At 48.0% G+C, this 19,921-nt stretch overlaps 1 protein-coding gene across 1 annotated transcript in view; it reads right to left on the reverse strand.

Annotated features, from left to right (window-relative positions):
- CLEC16A (C-type lectin domain family 16, member A) overlaps positions 1–16,014 on the reverse strand; it is a 239,663-nt gene extending 223,649 nt beyond the window's left edge. The window contains exon 1 of the mRNA XM_006867243.1: positions 15,917–16,014. Within this exon, the coding sequence (XP_006867305.1) occupies positions 15,917–15,996 (80 nt within the window). The 5' untranslated portion in view covers positions 15,997–16,014. The remainder of the gene's footprint in view (positions 1–15,916) is intronic.
- Positions 16,015–19,921: the final 3,907 nt, after the last annotated feature.

Genomic DNA, 19,921 nt, shown 5'->3' on the forward strand with positions numbered 1-19,921 from the left:
GGCAAAACTGGAAATCCATTTGCAGAAGAATGAAACAAGACCCATCTCTTACATCATATATAAAAACAAACTCAACGTGGATTAAAGATCTAAATGTCAAACCTAGAACTATAGAGATCATCAATTAAAAACTAGGGACAAACTTAGGGGCTCTATTATACGGCATAAATACACTATCAAATATATATGAAAATACAGAAATAACAGAAGACAAAATAGATGGCTGGGACTCCTAAAAAACTACACACTTTTGTGTATCAAATGATTCCACCAAAAGAATAAAACAAGAACCCAAAGATTGGGAAAAATTTTTTGGTAATGGCATATCAGACAAACACCGCAATAAGAAGAAGAAAAAAAATTCATTTTAAAAATGGGAAGAGCACATGAACAGCCACTTCACCAAAGATGATTCTCAGGTGGCCAAAAAGCAGACGAAAAAATGATCCCTTGTCTCTATTGTTGATGTTGTTGATGTTAAGTGCCGTCGAGTTGGTCTGACTCATGGGGACCCTGTATAGGGCTTCCGAGGAGTGGCTGCTAAGTTTGAACCACCAACCTTGTGATTCAAACTTGGTCCAGTGCTTTATCCCACAATGCCCTACCAGCACTAGCCACTGGAGAGATGAAAATCAAAACAGTGAGCTATCATCTTACATCTAGAACTAACAGCAAAATTCAAAATAACAGACGCTGGAGAGATTGTGCAGAATATGGGAGCCCCCTACATTGGTGGGTTCTATGAAGAAAAACGTGGCATAAAGATTGGAGGAAGACTCATTAACAACTTGCGATATGCAGATGATACAACCTTGCTTGCTGAAAGTGAAGAGGACTTAAAACATTTACTGATGAAGATCAAAGAGCAGCCTTCGGTATGGATTACATCTCAATGTAAAGAAAACAAAAATCCTCACCACTGGACCAATAAACAACATTCTTATCAATGGAGAAAAGATTGAAGTTGTCAAGGACTTCATTCTTCTTGGATCAATGATCAACGCTCACGGAAGCAGCAGTCAAGAAATCAGGCGAGGTATTGCATTAGGCAAACCTGCTGCACAAGACCTTTTTAAAGTGTTGAAGAGCAAAGCTGTCAGCTTGAGGACTAAGGTTTGCCTGACCCAAGCCATGATATTTTCAATAACTTCATATGCATGTGAAAGCTGGACAGTGACTAAGGAAGACCATAGAAGAAGTGATGCCTTTGAGTTATGGTGCTGAAAGAGAATACTGAAAGTGCCATGGGCTGCCAAAAGAACACTTCTTCCGTTTTGGAAGAAGTGCAGCCAGAGTGCTCTTTGGAAGCCAAGATGGCCAAACTTTGTCTCTCATACTACGGACATATTGCCAGGAGGGACCAGTTGCTGGAGAAGGATATCATGTTTGGTAAGGTGGAGGGTCAGAGAAAAAGAGGAAGACCCCCAGCAAGATGGATTGGCCAAGCGGCAGCATCGATGGACTCAAGCGTGGCAACAGTAGTGAGGTTGGCCCAGGATCGAGCAGTGTTTCGTTTTGCTGTGTATAAGGTCACCATGAGTCGGTGCTGACTCGATGGCACTTAACAACAGCAACTACATTGCTAGTGGGACTGTAAAATGGTACAACTGCTATGGAAAACAGCATGTAACTTTCTCAGAAAGTTAGAAATAGATATACCGAATGACCTATCAATCTCTCTACTTGATGCACATCTTGAAGAAATAAGAGCCATACCATGAAAAGATATATGCATGCCCATGCTCATTACAACACTGTTTGCAAAAGCAAAAAGATGGAAACAGCCTTGGTGCTCATTAGCAGAGGAAAGGTTAAACAACTTTGGTACGTAAATACAATGGAATATCATGTAACACTGAAGAAAAACAATGAATCTTCAAACCATCACATAACATGGGAGGATATTATACTCAGTGAAATTGGTCCATCTCAAAGGGGCAGATATTGTATAAGACCACTACTATAAAAAGTCAAGAAAAGGATTGAATCCTATAATAAACTTTTTATGATGGTGATCAGGGCAGGGGACAGGGGAATTAGTCGCTGCATAGAGTATTTTTGTTCTTGTTTAGTGCCATGGCGTCAATTCTGACTCATAGCAACCCTGCATAGGGTTTCCGAGGAGCAGCTGGTGGGTTTGAACTGCTGACCTTAGGGTTCGAAGTCCAGTGCTGATCCTACTGCACCACACCAGGAGACATATGCTAACATGGCTGACGGGGGAGGCAGTTTAAAATAAAAGGAAAACAATAAAGGAAATTGCTTTCTTTTCTTCTATGTGCTGGAAGGTAAATGATGTATATTTATTTTCTCATTAAGACAAACCATTGGGAACTTTCCCACAAATTTAAAAAAGGAAGGGGGAGGGGCAATATCCATAAAGTGTTCAAAAGCAAAGATGTCACTTTGAGGACAAAGATACATCTAACCCAACCCAGGATATTTTCAATCGACTCATATGCACATGACAGCTGGACAATGAATAAGGGCGACTATAGAAGAATGGATGCATTTGAACTATGGAGTTGGGAAAGAAAGTTAAATATACCATAGACTAGCAGATAAAAGAACAAATCTGTCTTGAAAGAAGCCAGAGTGCTCCTCAGGAGCTCCCATGACTCAGTGGGTGTAGTCCCCACATTGTGCTCAGGTCGCTCCTATAGGACCCAGGCACCCCAGACCTGGCTCAGAGGCCCTCAGTCCCCTAGACCTGCACAGTCCCCTCTCTGGACAGGTTCTTACAGGCAGCTGGTCTTCCCTGTAGCTGGCTTAGCAGACAAGGCAGGGAAAGCCAGGAGGGACCCAATGGAGGTGTCCATAGTAGGAGCTGTCCAGGCTACATGCCACACAGCAGGCTCCGAGCCAGTGTGTCTGGGAGATAGGTGCCCAGCCGATACAAGTGTTTAAACAACATCCAAATCACATAGCGTCCTAGTTCACAGAATGTTAAGTAACACCTATTTGTAAAGGAGACCAAACAGTCAACATTTACCTATCAGCAAAGATAAGATGGCAAAGAGGGGCAGGGGAACTGGATGGACAGAAACAAGGCAGGCAGGTGGAAATGCGGACAGTGCTAACGCATTTCAGGGATTGAACTATTTGTGTATTACCTGAATGTGAATCTAATTTGCTGTGTAAACTTTCACCTAAAACACAACATGCAATCAATCAATCAATACAAGCAGAATTTCCAGTCCTGGTGTGGCGCTGTGGGATAAAGAACTGGACTGAAAAGTCAGTTTGAACCACAAGGTCGGCAGTTTAAACTCACCAGCCATTCCTTGGAAACCCTATACAGGATTGTTATGTGTTGGAATCACCTCGACGGCACTTAACAACAAGAAGCTCTATGAAGACGATACTTGTGGTTTGTTCATCTTTTGGTTCCCACAATGTCTAGCACAGTGTTCAGTAATGTTTTGGGGAGAAATTCTCAATATATGTTTGCTTACATGAACTTAAAAAAAAAGCAATTGAATGGGTTAAGATTTTAAGCTTTTCAATGCAACATCTAATTCCCAAGCTTCGAAAGATCACGTGATCCAACCACCTCAGAGATACATTGCTCTGTTCACTCACTTTCTGACTATGAAAGGAACACTCATTTGAGAAAAGTTGGAACCGTCAAAAACATACAGAAAAAGGGCAACTTTGAATCACACCCCTGCCCAGAGAGTCCACTGCAGGGCCTGTGATGAGGTTCCTCGGCCTTTTTCTGTAGGTTTGTGGAGCGACCTTTAAGGATAGAGCAGAAGTGTCCCATAGGGTGTCCTAGGCTGTTGTCTTACAGCAGCACGCTGTCTCATCTTTCTACCAAGGAGGGGCTGGTGGATGCAAACCACCAACCAGGCAGTCATCAGTTGAGTGCTTAAGCACAGCACCACCAGGGTTCCTATTTCTACATAATGATGCTCCATGCCCATCGGCTTCGTCCACCTCACACTAATCAAAGTGTGGTTTTGGTTTGGGTATTGATCATGGTTGGTAAGCATCTGCTGTGGCTGTGCAGTAAACCACTGAAGACAAGTGCAGCAGCTGGACACTGAGGTCCCTAATTGTGTCTGAAAATCAACAATGTTGCCCTGTATCTTTGTGTGCAAAGCTGAGTCTCCACCTCAGGTAAATTTCCAAGGACAAAATGATTACTTGGAGCAGACAAAAAGTATGGTTTGGATTCCATTTTTCTTACAATGACGACAGCTATTAAATGAACATTTCCCTCCAAACTCAGCTTGTGTGCATTTTTATCATCATCATCATCATCATCAAAACCGTTGCAATCAGGCTGTTGTTCTGAGTGCTTCCCAGTACCCCCAGCAATCCTGAGGAATGCCCAAGCTTCCCTGCACCCCCAGTGCAGTAGGGGGTGGTGCCAGCAAAAGAACTCATGCAGTCTGACTCCAGACTCATCCTTATAACCACTGGTGATGGTGGTGATAGTTGTGTGCACTGGAGTCCGGCCTGAACAACAACAACAATGTATAGGGCTTCCAAGCCTATAAATGTTTTTAGGAGCAGAAATCTCATTTTTTCTTCCATGGAGATTTGAACTGCTGACCAGCTCGTAATCCACAACACTACTAGGACTCATATACATATGTTGTTACTGTTGTTAAGTGCTGATCCTATAGCACCACACCACACACACACACACACACATATATATAATTGGTAAGTGTTGTTGAGTTGGTTCTAACCCATAGCGACCCTGTATAGGGTTTCCAAGGATGCTGAGCTTGAACAGTAGACCATATGGTTCAAAGCAACTGTGCAGTCCAGCACATTAGCGTCACAATGTATTTATGTATACATAGTTGTTGTTAAGTGCTGTCGAGTTGGTTCCAATCCATAGTGACCCTGCACAGGGTTTCCAAGGAGCAGCTGGTGAGCTTGCCCACCGACCTTGTGGTTTAAACCTATTTTGTTGCCCAGCGATTGGCCCAAACAGGTCTCTCTCTCTCTCTCTGTATATATGTGTATATATGTATATATATAAACAAACACCATATATGGTATATGGTGGTGGTTCTCTGCCACTGAGCCAGTTTCGATCTGTAGCTATCCTGTATCTGCTGTAAATCTTTATGGGAACTGAAAACCTCATCTTTCTGCCACAGAGCAGCTGGGAGATTTGAACTGCTGACCTTGCAGTTAGCAGCCCAGCTCATAATCCACTAAGCTACCAGAGCTCCTTACATATGTACATATATGTATATATATGTGTGTACACAGATATAGATGATATACGTTGTTATTGCTGTTACTGAGTGCTGTCGAGTCAGTTCCAACTCAGCAACCCTGGACAGGGTTTCCAAAGAAAAGCTGTTGGGTTTGAACTGCCCCGTCTTACAGCAGCACGTCCTAACTCCAAGTATAAAATCTGTGTGTGTGTATAAATGGCTTTACGCTGCTGTTGGTAAGGGCCGTCAAGTCAGTTCCAATTCATAACGAGCCTGTATATAGGGTTTACAAGGAGCGGCTGGTGAGTCTGAACCACCACTGAAAAAATGTGTGTTATATGTAGATGCACTCATGTCTAGAGGATCTTATACTGCCCACTAATTCAGGACCACTGACTTGGCATTTTCCTTTGTAGGGGTTTGATGGGCCTGATTGTTCTGACTTTGGACGAATGACTGCAACTCTCCAGGGCTCAGTGTCTGCATCTGCAGAATGGAGAGATGGGAAGGGTGCCTCCAGAGCAGGAGCAGAAGACAGCAGAGGTGGAAGCACCGAGGAAAGGCTAGCTTTGGGCGCACAGTGTAACGATGTTAGCTTTCCTCCTTCAGTCCCTGGGCCCCAGGACTGTCCCTCGACAGTGGCCCAGGCACAGCGGGCTGCCAAATGCACTCCAAGCCTCCCTGTTTCTATGTCCCGGCAGCACTTGGTTTACAGGGGACTAAGGGTGGGGTTTCCTGGACTGTGAGATTTTCATTGCTAAACCAAGATGATTCCAGGCAGGCTGGGATGGTTGGTCACTCTAGCTGGACATCATGTCAGCAGGGCAGCCCAACTACATTAAGGGGGCTCCTTCCTTAAAACCAACAGACTCGAGAAAATACAAACAACGAGCAAGTAGCACTTTTATTATCAGGTGCTTACATGAAGTTACGAAGGCCAAACAGACCAGAAAGCCAAACTGATAAGCAGCGCACTAAAAAGTCATGAAAATATGAGATCTTAAGACAGTCCTTACAACTGACCCATATTCCATTTCTTTAAAAAAGAAGGTTACTACACATCAGAATAAGGAGCTCTGGTAGCGTAGTGGTTACGAATCGGGTTGCGAACCACAAGGTCAGCAGTTTGAAACTACCAGCTGTTCCGCAGGAGAACGATGAGGCGTTCTGCTCCTGTAAAAATGGACAGTCTCGGAAACCCTGTGCAGGGTCGCTATGGGTCGGAACCGACTCCACGGCACACAGCCATAGCCACACACATCAGAACCGACTCGAAGGCACTGGCTCAGTGGGTAACAAAAACTGCAGTCTCCCTGGATAGATGCCCGTACAGAGTTTGAAATGCCTAGACAACAACAAACTGCAACCTACTGCCAAGCGGCAATCAATACCCGAGGGGCTCTGAACTGTAAACAAACCCTGCCTCCCCAAGAGGGCACTTCTTTCTAAGTGAAACCGTGACAATCACAACGCCTTTGCACTGCGGAAATCAGTCTTCATGTCCATTTCCAGAGACAGACATATTAAGTTCAAGCTTATGGGAGTCCTGGTGTAGCACTGTAAGACAAGCATTCAACCACGAGGTAGGGTTGAACCACAAGGTTGGCAGTTCAAACCCACCAACCGCTCCTTGGAAACCCTACACAGGGTCGCTGTGAGTCGGAACACCACCACCACACAACTACGAAGAGTCCTGGTGGGCTGCTAAACTCACCACCTACTGTCAGGAAGAGAGATGAAGCCATCTACTTCCGGAGACAATTTCAGTCTCAGAAATCCCAGGGAGCGGTTCTACTCTGTCACAGAATGGTATTAGTCGGAATCGACTCGCTGGCAGTGGTGTTTCGTTTATACCAATATGCTTCTTAGGATGGTCCTCAAGCTTATCAACAACGGAGAACATGAGAATGGACAGATGCAGTGTGGGGACCAGCAGGACTAGAAAAGCTGCAGGTCCCCAGATTGGCAGTTGGGAGTGGAGATGAGAAGTCTGTTATCTGCTGGGTCTGCTCAGCACCAAGGGTTCACAGAGAAGGCCTCCCTGGGCCCTGAAAACCTCCCTTGCATCAACGGCTGGCAGAGCAACCAGAAAGGTGTTCACAGGCGTTGCTTCTCCTGGTGACTCACCCCTGAAAATTGTCCACCTGGGCCAACCAGTGAGACTGGGCTTGGAAGGGCATGTCCTAACCCCAAACCCAAACTCTATTGCTATTGTAATGATTCTGACTCACGGTGGCCCCGGGTTGCAAAGTACAACTGCTCCACAGGGTTTTCTTGGCTGTAATCTTTACAGCAGCAGATCACCAGGCCTTTCTTCCACTGTACTGCCGGGTGGGTTCAAATTGCCAACCTTTAGTTAGTGGTCAAATGTAAATTGTTTGTGTCCCCCAGGGATAAATGATGTAGGAGAAGCATGTAGTAGGGAAAGGACATTGATAATCCAACTGCTAACAGCAAGGTTAGCAGTGCAAACCCACCAGCCATCCCACAGGAGAAATTTCTGCTCCTTAAAGATTTAAAGCCTCGGAAACCCGATACGTGGTCACTAAGAGTCAGAAGTGACTCAACGATCTCTAACAGCAGCAGATACTACCTCAGCATGTTCGAGGAGCACAATGGCTGTGTGCCTGGGACGTGAGGACTGGGGAGGGGGAGGGGGCAGGCTCAGAGCAGGCAGGGCCTGGGAGGCCAGAGACAGGAGGTTGGAAGCTATTGCCGGTATGGTGTGATGGGAGCCACAAGAGGGCTCGAGGGAACCAAGTTCAACACTTCAAAGAGCATCCTGACTCTGGAGTAACAGAGGCAGTGAGTGAGGTGGCTCTGTCATGTGGCTCAGCTACTCACTCCAGTGACAGTCTACACCTGTACTTGTCTCAGATGGAGCCAGCCAAGTCCCTGGGTCACCAGAGCTCCCAAAAAGTGGGCCGCAAGCAACTGGTGAACAGCGAGCCCAGCCCCAATGTCTTTAAGATTATTGGGAGGTTTACTGTGTAGAACAGGGCTGGTATCCTCCCAGCATCCATCCCAACCAGAGTAGAATTTGAATAGCCCCTCCCCTGCCACTCCACCCCCCCCCACCCCCCACTGTTCACTTTAGAGACAACCAACTGAACTGTGTAGGGGCTGCAGATATTTATTGTTGTTAGTTATGTCCAGTTGGCCCCGGTTCATAGTGATCCCTCGGAAAACAGTAGAACTGTTTCATAGGGTTTTCCTGACTTTTCTTCTGTGGAGTTACTGCATGGATTTGAACTAGCAACCTTTCTGTTAACAGAAGATCATGAACTACTTACTCCATTTTAAAAAGTCTGCTCGAAGGCAAGGGGCCCACCCAGAGGAGGGCAGGGCAAGGGAACACAATAATCGCAACTAGGGCTCCAACCAAGCCATACCTGAAGCCTGCCCACTTACAGTCTTTTCTGCAATGTGAACCAGTAAATCCCCTATCTAAGCCAGTGGCAGTGGTGTGAGATAGTCCTTTATTTGCACCCAAAACATCTTGATGCTTACACTAAACACAAACCAAAACACAGAAAAAGCATCAAGCCAAGAAGTCAAGGACAAAGAAGACCAAGCTAAGGAGAACAATTGTCCTGGAGAAGGCAGGCTAAGAAAAACACTCACAAGTGACAAACACACAGCTCTGAGCTTTCTGATGGCCTGCCCTGGCTGAGTAAGAGGAAGCCAGCCTACTGGTCAGGAGGCAAGGACTTCCTCTTTCTGAGAAAGCAGTTGGGTGGGCGCATAGGGAGAGGCTCTGGCACATGGACAGATTGTCATTTTAAAGGTATAATGGCCAATGGCCTGGAGGGGTCTTGGAGCAATCCTCGATAAAAGCCCAAATCAAAACAGTAGGTTGGAATTCCTGAAGGACATACCTGAGGAAGGCTGAGCAGCTTCCTAGGGCTCTGACTCAGCGCTGAGATAAAGCTGGTACAATGAGAAGATGATCTGTAATAATGTGCTCATTACGTGAGACATGTAGAGAGGACAGTAAAACGTCTCATTGGCTGAAATAAATGTGAATAATACAGCCAAGTATTTAGGTGGTGTGGTATCTCAGTTCTGACTCACAGGCTTGCCAAGGCTGTAAATCTTTACAGGAGCAGAAAGCCTCATCTTTCTCCTGCAGGCATTGTTAGGTGTCATCGAGTCAGTACCGACTCATAGCGACCTTATGCACAGCAAAACAAAACACTGCCCAATCCTGGGCCAACTTCACTACTGTTGCCACACTTGGCCAATCCATCTTACTGGGGGTCTTCCTCTTTTTCTCTGACTCTTCACCCTACCAAACATGATATCCTTCTCCAGTGACTGGTCCCTCCTGACTCAGGTGTGGAGAGTGGAGATGCAGACAGGTGGGTGAGTAAGGAGTGTGAATCGACCTGAAAGGTATGAGACGGCAGCTTGGATTCTAACAGGCTGGACCAGAACCCACCACCAGACAGCAGCGGTCTCCAGTCTGGTCTCCTCCAATCCTTTTTCCAAACTTGAAAAGAAACAGCACTTTTCTGGATTCAGACCTTCCATGGCTCCCTGCTGTTCTCACCCTAAATCTAGCTTCCTTCACATTAAGTGCAAGACCCAGTGGGGACACCTGCACTCTGGTGACCTCTCCTGCCCCCTCCCTCCACTCCCAGTCCCACACCCAGGCCAGAGCATTGCCCTCACTCAATGACCAGATTCTACCTGTGCCCTGCCCGCTTCTGCCCACGGTTCTCAAATGCTCTCTCTTCCCTCTTACCAGCCCCCATACTGCTGGGAAGCAACTACTTACCTTTTAGGTTTCCAACTACACAGCTAGCTGTCTGCTTACCAAGGCCATCCCTGACCTCTCAAACCAAACCACTGCCATCAATTAGATTCCAACTTATAGCAGCCCCCTAGGACAGAGCTGGGAGTGCAGTAGCTCTGCACGATAAACACTGGACTGCGAACCACAAGGTCAGTGGTTCAAGTCCACCAACTCCTCTGAGAGAGAGAGATGAGGCTTTCTGTTCCCACAGAGATTTACAGCCTCAGAAACCCTATAAAGGGTCGCTATGAGTCAGAACCGACTCTATTGCATTCAACAACACAGGGCATATTAGACCCACTCCCTAGGGTTTCCGAGACTGCCAGTCTTTATGGGAGCAGTCTAATCTGTCTCCCTCAGAGTGGCTGGTGGGTTTAAACTGCTGACCTTGCAATTAGCAGGCCAGTGCTTAACCCACTGTGACATCACATCTCTTTCCTGCACACCCAGCCTGGGGTCAAGGGCCCACCTGTGTGTTCCCTACCTAGAGTTGGGGGCTCTTGGAAGGCCTGGAAGAACTGAGAGCTGATGTAGTTAGTTGGTGCCTGGGTCCTTCACAGTGACACTCGGAGTGTGGTATGGCAGATATGATGTTTTCAGAAACTGCATGTGGCCAGACTGTACCGAGTTGTGAAAACATCAGAGCTATCACAGCCAAAAGCAGCTCAAGTCCCTGAGTTGTGCAACCAGTTAAGTGCTCGGCGACAAACCAAAAGGCTGGCAGTTTGAATCCATCCAGAGGCACCTCAAAAGGAAGGCCTGGTGATCTACTTCCAAAAGAAGACCAAAACCCACTGTGATCCAGTGGATTCCGACTCACAGTGATCCTGTGTATGGTTTCAGAGGCTGTAAATCTTTACAGGATCAAATAGCCTCATCTTCCTCCTGCAAAGCAGCTGGCAGGTTTGAACTGCCAACCTTGTGGTTAGTAGACCAGTGTTTATCCTACAGCACCACCAGGGTTCCCTATAGAGTGCAGTTTACTAACACACAGGGTTGCCATGTGCCAGAGCCTTGCTTTTGCAATGTATATACTCCCCACCTTCTGTGGGTAACAACCCCAGATTTTCCTGTGGGGAAGCCTGCCCCCTTCCCATTCATTCTTTTCCCTCTAGCTTGTATGGTTGACTCCACCCCTGTCTGTGGCTCCAGGGAAGGGTGACAACCACCTGGCCACAGAGACTAGCTCAGGAATGGGTGCTCAATTCTGGCCTTCTGCTGGTAGTCTTGAAAAAGCAGTTCTCGTTTTTGAAGGCATTACCCAACAGAGTACGATGGAAGCCGGGAGACAGCCCCAGAACAACGTCAACAAACAACAGAGCTGAGAGACAGAACGAGGAAGCGCCCTGACAGCTGAGACCTGGACCCAGCCACGGTGAAGTCAGGACAGATCTGCCCAGGCGGGAGTTGAGACACTCTATATGGGGAGAAAGCAACTTGAGTTGGGTTTCTGCCACCTGCAAACAAGCACTGTGCCACACACAAAATGGGGTAGAATGAAGGCAACAATGTACCAAGAAAAAAGTTCTATCCCTTTGTGGGCTGGCATTTCCCAGTTAGGTAGCATGCAGGTGATTACATCAGCAAAGATACAAGTTTCAGTAAATCTCCCAGCCTTACCACTAGCCTGGGCAATAAACAGCCATGATGTGCAGGGAAAAAGCACTCAAGGCTTTCGATCTGCCCCACCTAATTCAGAGACCACAGCTCCAGTATTCCACCATGTGAAGGAAGGTTCTTCATTGTTCTTTCCACTGTGCAAGCTGGGAATGCAATGAAGGGTGCTGTGGGGAGAAAAGCATTCCCCACTCTCTGTTCTGGAGTTCTGGTGTGGCACTGTGGGTTAATGAGCCAGACTGCAAAGTCATCTGAACTGCAAGGTCAGCAGTTCGAGCTCACTAGCTGCTCCTCGGAAACCCTATCCAGGGTTGTTATGGGTTGGAGGAGACTCGATGGCACTTGACAACAACTTTCTATTCGGACATCTCAATTCTTCTGAAAACCTCAAACTGCTCTAAAAAATCAGGTCAAATGAAACAAAACCTCCCAGATGCTCTAACGGCATACAAATCATAATAATGCCAATTCTAAATTATTTTAAAAATCATGCTCTCTCTTGTCTACCACACTGTCCTAAGTCAGGGGAGGAGTGGGTCCAGGCCTGTCACTTGACACTGGTTGTTGTGTGCCATTGGGTCCATCCCGACTCAGTGATCTATGTGATAGGGCAGAACTGCCCCAGAGTTTTCATGGCTATAAAGCTTAAGTGCCAGGTCTTCCTCCCGCGGAGCAGCTGGTGGGCTCCAACCTGCAGCAGAATGCTTAACCACTACACCACCAGGATTCCCGTGTCACTGACAGGGTGACCAATCTGTCCTGGTATGCCCTGAAAGTCCCACATACTGGGACACCGCTAAGCACATCAGGAGGGTTGGTCACCCCTTGTGTCAGATAAAGTCAAGGCCAGGTTCATCCTCCAGCCTTTTCCCACAACTGCCCGCCTCCACGTCTACACCACTCCCCCACAAAACAAGGATCTGGGTTACAGCGTCTCCCAGCCCCAGAGCCACTCCTACTGTCCTAGAAGAGTCTGCTCTGGGACTGCCTCCTCCTGAACTTCCCAGCACTTGTCACTCACAGTGCCTGTCTGGAAGGCCTTCTCCCTAACCAGCTGCACTGAGGCTCCCTGGGGAGTGAGGTGCTCTGAACCCATAGCCCAAGAAGCTGACTCTCAGAGGCACAGGAAGCTCACACAAGCCTTGGGGTGGGCACTCAGCTGGTGCGACACTCTTCTTCAAATCACTCTGTGGCCTGTAAAGCCCCACTCCAATCCATCAGTGCCTCTCTTCTCCAGGTTGTATGATGGATTCAGTCCATCTGCCTGCCAGGGCCAAGTAGCTCGTGTTTCCATACAAGCACCCGATGGACATACGACCTAAACAATTAACCTGGGCAGTTCCTGGGATACTGCAAAGGGACCTCAGAACCTTCACCATTCCCTGACTGGCTGGCAAAGATGCCCACCAGTGGGGAGGCTCAGCCAAGTCAGGGGTCTCCCCATATTTACTAATTGAAAGATTTTCTTCAGAAACACAGTGTCAGGGGTGCAGCTCAGAAGTCAGACTGTCTTGGGTCACAGCCTGGCTCTGGCACATTTCAGCTCTTGTCTCTTTGGAGCATGGGACTTAAGCTCTTTGAGCCTTAGTTTCCACATCTGTAAAATGGGAAGGAAAAAAAAAAAAAAAAACTGGTCCTAGAGCTCACAGAGTTGTAAGGACTAAAGGAGATGATGCACAGGAGTGCTGAGCAGAGAACAGACCACTGAGGAAACACAGAAGGCATGAAGAGGGTGTCATGGATTAAACTGAGTCCCCAAAATCTGTGTCAGCTTGGCAGGACCATGATTCTCAGTGATTTGGTAGTTCTGTGGCAATCCACCACGATGTGATCTGATGTGATCAACTAGTAAGAGAAGTAAGGGTAGGATGCTGTTGTTGTTGCTACGTGTCATCAAGGTGGTTTCGACTCATTGCAATCCTAGTTAGAGTTTCCAAGGAGCAGCTAGTGGGTTTGAACCCCTGATTCTCTAGTTAGCATTCCAGTGTTTATCCTGTACACCACCTTGATCTGATGTACAGGAGATTCTCAAGGGTGTGGCATGCAACCCCTTTTATCTTACAAGATAGAAAGGGAGAGAAGTGAGCAGAGAAAGAGGGGGCCACAACCACCCAGAGTTCGGAGTGGAGTGCACCCTTCGGCCTGGGGGGTCCCTGCACTATGAAGCCCCTAGATCCAGGAAGGGGTGATGTCAAGACCCATGGAGAACTCCATGGAATGCTGGGCCTACACATGCTGAAAGGAAACAGGAGCCTTTTCCCAGAGCAGGTGCTCTGAATTCAAACTTTTAGCCTGAACTGTGAGAAAACACATTTCTGTCTGCTAAAGTTACCCCCTTGTGGTCCTTCGGTGATGGCAGTCCTAGAGAGCTGCAACAGAGGGCCAGAGTTAGGCAGAGTGAGGCGACTCGAGGTGTTGGCAGAAGGCCCCACCTCCGCTAGATAACCACCCTCTCCTTCTCAGCCACATCCAGCACTCTAAATTCCTGAAATCCTTCAGCCTCTCCCTTTCCCGTCCAGCTGCCCCACATTTAAGATTCCTGATGCCCTACCGGCTCCCTTCCTAGGTGTCTCTCCATTCCCATGTCTTCTCTCACTACCCCCAAAACCACCACTCACCATACAGTCAGCCCTCCTGTCCCCTCCCGCCCGCCCCCCACTGTTGGAGACCCAGAGACATTTATGAATGTCTGTTCCATGCTGGAAAAGGCGCAGCTGAGAATCAGTGTCTCCTCATAATGACAAGTCCTCGTCTATCATTCCCCTCCTGTGGCCCTGTCCACTCTTTCTCCCTTCCCACTCGTAACCCTGGGAGCTCTCTCTGGACACCAGGCTATTTCGTATCACCCAACGTTCGTCTGCTCCCACTCAGCCCCTTACTCTCCCCTCCCCCAGACACACTACATTTTCCTCCCCAGAGCCACCCCTCCTGGAAGGTATGTTCTACCTTGTCTCTCCTTGAAAACTTTGGTCTCTGCCCACTTGCTGTTTCTCCCCAATTCATTCATTCACTCACTCGCTTTTTCATTCAAGTATTCACTGAGCAACTACTATGTGGATATATACATAGACATACAGCTGTGAATTAAACAGGGAGGAGACAAAAAAAAAAAAACAACCCAGTAAAACTAACAGGGCAATTGCAATGAATGGAAATGCAATGAATAAAATCAAGAAAAAGATCTGACGGGACTGGGGTGGGGGCGGGGGAAGGTTACATTTTAGATAGAGTGGTCTGGGAAGGACTTGCCACGCTAATAAACACAGTTATTGTCATTGATCATCTATTCTTCATCATCATCACTACTCGCTCTGGTCCCCTTACACACTGGGCTAATTCCTCTCCACATACAACACTGCTGAATCCTTGTACAAAGATCAACGTTTCCTAATGGCAGATAGGGAATGAGAAGCTCAGAGAGGTTAAGTACTTTGTCCAAGGTCACCCAGCCATTAAGTGGTGGAGTGAGGAATAGAACAGAAGTCAGTCTGACTGCAAAGCCAGTCTGTTTTCGTATTTTCTGTGCACTCCTGAATTCAAGAAACCTCTTGCCACCTGCCCTCTTCCAGGGCTCCGTTTCTGATTGTTACCCTTTATCCTCCCTCCAGAAAACTGCTTTGTTTGAAAACATTGCCATTTATTGAGCTCATGTAATGTGGCGCTGTGAGTTAATGAGCCAGACTGCAAAGTCGTTTGAACTGTGAGGTTGGCGATTCAAGCTCACCAGCTGCTTCTCGGAAACCCCATACAGGGTCGCTATAGGTCGGAACCCATTCGAAGGCACTTAACAACAAGCCCTCTCAGTTTCACGTGCATTCTCTTATCCAAACCTCAAAACCAGTCTAGGAAGGGAGGGCTGTCACTGTATCCATTTTACAGCTAAGAAAACTGAGGCCTAAATTCACACTTGGAGACTCGAACTCAGATTCGTTCCAATCCAACACACTGGGCCTTTGACCCCTACGCTCTCCAACTGACGAAGTACAACCCCAAGGAAGCTTGGTACTCACTCTCCCCGTTCAGAACGAAGTCCGCACCCAGAAACTGAAAGCTCCTGCCCTTACTTTACACGGGGGTAAACTGAGTCCCTGAGAAGCTAAGCAACGTGCCCAAGGTCACACAGACAAGAGCGTAAGGAGCAGGGTTCGAACCCAGGTGCTCTGACTTCAGAGCTCTCGCTTGTAATCACCACGGTCTTCCCAAGGCGTTCCTCTCCGCCCCCACCTTCGACTCCTAGGGTCCCCGGTCCGGGCTATGTGACCTCAACCCCATGCCCAGCCCGGCGGCCTCCCCCGTGTGAGCCCCTCAACACACTCACTTGAGGTGGTCCAAGGAGTGGATGTTGCGAGAGGACTTGCCATGGCCCCCGCCCACCCAGCTCCGCGAGCGGCCAAACATGTCGGTAGCCCGGCCCCGTCTCTCGCTTCACGGCCTCATGCCCGAACAGAAGAACGGCGGGGTACCCGCAGAGGCAGCTCAAGTGGAGGAGGTAGAGACGGAGGTGGGGGACACAGGGTAAAACACCTTCCTCTCCGGCCCACAGCCCCGTACTGACATTCAGCCGGAACCGGCCGTTCGGCCGCCGCAATTTACGGCGGCCGCCGTGAGGAACACTGGGAAATGCAGTTCTCCCGCGAGGCCCTCGACAACGGGACTCTGAGAACGGACTACAAGGCCCGGTGCGCATCACGCAACTTCAGACGTGATAGCCCTCGTGATGGGGCGGAGCGAGAGGAGGAGAGACCGCGATAGCGTCAGAGTGGGCGGGAATCAGAGGCCAATGGGCAGAGGCCTGAGAGGGGAACCCGTGAGGGCTATAGTGCTGATGCTGATGGTAAAAGTACCTGAGTTGTTGTTGTTAAGTGCCATCGAGTCAGTTCTGACTCATAGCGACCCTGTACAGGGTTTTCAAGGGGCAGTTGGTGGGTTTGAACCCCCGACGTTGTGGATCTCTATCCAGTGATGATCCTATATTGTAGAGCATATGTATGCCCCACTGTACCAAATGCTTACATATATTAAGTTATACATGTAAACAACCCTATGAGTTGTTGATGAGGTGGCTTTGTTAGGTATCATGGAGGTTCTGACCTAGAGACACTAGTGTGGTGCTGTAGGATAAAGCACTGGTCTGCAAGATCAGTTTGCACCACAATGTCAGCAGTTCAAACACCAGCTGCTCCTTGGAAACCCTATACAGGATGCCTATATAAGGAGCTCTGGTAGCGTAGTGGTTACGAATCAGGCTGCGGACCTTAAGGTCAGCAGTCCGAGACTACCAGCTGTTCTGTGGGAGAAAGATGAGGCATTCTGCTCCTGTAAAGATTTACAGCCTCAGAAACCCTGTACAGGGTTGCTATGAGTCAGAACTGACTCCACGGCATATAACCAACCAACATGAGTCGGAACTGACTCAACGGCACTTAACAACATGTACAACAGTACAAAACACTGCCAAGTTCTGTGCCATCCTCATAATGGTTGCTATGTGTGAGTCAATTGTAGTCACCCTTTTCCACTGACCCTCTATCAAGCATGATGTTCTTCTCCAGGGACTGGGCCCCTTCTGGTAACCTGGTCAAACTATGTGGCAAGTCTTGCCATTCTCCCTTTTAAGGAGCATTCTGGCTGTACTCCTTCAAGACAGATTTGTTTGTTCTGGCAAACCTACTACTGCCATCAACTCAACTCTATTCAACTCATCCTGACCCTATATAAGTTTTCCAAAACCGTAACTCTTTTGGGAGCAGACCACCTCATTTTTCTCCCTTGGAGCAGCTGCTAGGTTGGAACTGTCAACTTTCTGTCCCACACCAAATCCACAATGTCACCATAATTCAAATGCATTTATTCATTTTTGTTTTTACTTCTTATTGTGAATATTTACAGAATGTAAACATCAGTTTATATTCAATAAATTATACACTTCATTTCATCTCAATTATTTCAACTCTCTCAATACAACATCACTCATCCCACCTCCTCTCTGCATTTCTTGTTTTGATTTCTCCTTCTTTCCCAGCCCTTTTGAATTGTGACCTTGGGTAAATGCTACACTTTTGATCTTAAATGGTTGGCCATTCCATGGTTGACAACCTCATTGATGTTGTTGCCCCCACATCCACCTCTCTATATAATCGATCTATTGCTTGTCTGAAAATTGAACCAAGGAAGTGACTTCAGCTCCTGACCTGAAGAGTAAGGGTCATAGTCTCTACACCAGTAAGCCTGATCTTTTTTATGCTTTTGAGTTTTGTTCCACATTTTCTCACACTCTCATAGGCCCCTTTCAGAGCAATTGTTAGTGGTAGCTAGGCACCATCTAGTTCTTCTGGTCTCAGGGTCATGGAGACTGATATTGACAACCCCTTAGTGCACTGGACTAAGTGTTTCTAAGCATCTTCAATTTTCATCACTCTTCTTTCCTCCGGACAAAGAACGACCAATAGTTAGTTGCACATTAGATGGCTAATTATAAGCTTTTGCCATGGTTTTATTTGTCCTTCTGGGCTTTTTCTTCTTCCACTTCAATTTTTTTAAAAAATATTTATTGAAAGGATATCAAGCAACAGTGTACAAAACTGAACATCCTGTCCTTCTTGTGGATTTCTCTGGTCTGCACCCAAAATCCAAACCGTTTCCCAAACTATCACATGGGAAGATAAAAAAGAAAGAGAGAGACAGAAGGCTAAGAAGAGTATGTAAATTTCTCTTCTGGATTAGTGTGGGAAATACCAAAGAGGCAAGGCTACCCTGCTCACTGTTCATTCATTCATTTCTACATCTTATAGTTACCAAAGGCTGACTCTGTCCCCACTACCTGTGTGAAGGAAACAATTGGGCTAGGGGCCAATGTTTCCCCCAATGTCCAGTCCAAGGCCTTGGCACATAGTACATGTTCAACAAATACTGGCCGTGATGAGTGAATGAATGTTTGTTCTACCTTTGGCAATTGGAGGAAAGGAAACCAGTGGAGAGTTAATGGTTTTCCCTGTTTTTCATCCAAAGGAGTGACAAGGGAGGGAGAGGGGTTTTCAAGAAGTAGAAAGGAGAAGTTGTGTCCTGCAAACAAACACAAGAGCAGTAACTTTCAGGATTCCTCCATTTGTCTGGATTTTGGTTTTTCTTCTGTACAAATGGGTAACAAACTGACTACACCGCGTCGCCTGACCCCAATTAAACAATGTATATAAAGCTCCCAGCTTAATGAAGCCTGACATTAAAAGGTCGTTGGACTCCTTTTGGAAGCACTTGATTGAAAAAACCGGACTGCTGCTTAAGACAGTTTGCCTATGAGACAGCGAAGGGAAAATTGACATTCTTTTCTCCGTGTAATTCTTGGCTGTTAGAACGTTTAACCACGTGTATTGTTGTTGTTTTTAAACAGGGTTTACAAAATAAAAAACAAAAACAAAGCAGCACCATTGGCTAGTCTGCCCTGCCGAAGGATCTGTTTATCTACGCGACCCCTGTGATGTGGAGCGCTCCAGAGGCCGATCTTCCAAAAGCCAGACTTTGGAAATCTTCGCCAGCAAGAAAAATCAGCGTTTTGGAAAATGCGCAAAATTTTCACAGGAAATGTCCGACGCTCCCATTCCCTCACCTCACCTCCTTTTACACCTGGAGACTGAGTCCCCAGAAAGCGTAGCGCCATACCCAAGTTCATCTAGGTGCAGAAGAAGCCCGCGGTTTCTTTCGTGTTTTTGTAGCCTTAGGATACGTCTAGGTTTGAATTCTGTGCAGTACCTTTCTCCTCTCTCTATTCTCCCGACCCGAACCAGAAAAGCACCCCTACACAGTGCAGGGGGGCGGGGGGAAGAGGGACGGGGCGAAGCGAAGAAGTACCCACCCTCCAGGTCGGCTCGGGCCAATGAGCGCGGGCACTGAGCGAACCAATGAGCGTGGGCAAGGGGCGGGCGGGCCAATGAACGCGGGGCCGCTCCGGAGGCGTCGCTGGGAACGGGACCAGGAGGGCGACGCGGCGGCCGCAGCCATGGGCGCTAAGCCTGTGGGGGTGCGGAGGGGGTGCTCGGAACGCCCGGACCGGGAGGGACAGACGGCAGCCGGGACTGGCCCTCGACGCTGAGCCGCGGTGTGTCCCCGCCGCCACTGCGAGGGCCTTTGAGCGCGCGGGCGCTTTGGAGGAGTTGCGCAGCCGCCAGCCACTTCGGGGGACCGTCGGGAGGGTTGTGTGGCACCTGTGGGGCCGTGACCCCGCCGAGCCCAGTGCCGCGTCGGTCGAGCCCCGTCCGCCCCTGGATGGCTGAGTTGCCCTGTCGCCGGCCGCCCGGGCGCCGCAGCGGCTGACCTCGCCGCCCCCTGC

Source organism: Chrysochloris asiatica, unplaced genomic scaffold (genome assembly GCF_000296735.1).
Source record: "Chrysochloris asiatica unplaced genomic scaffold, ChrAsi1.0 scaffold00102, whole genome shotgun sequence".
Lineage (NCBI taxonomy): Eukaryota > Metazoa > Chordata > Mammalia > Afrosoricida > Chrysochloridae > Chrysochloris > Chrysochloris asiatica.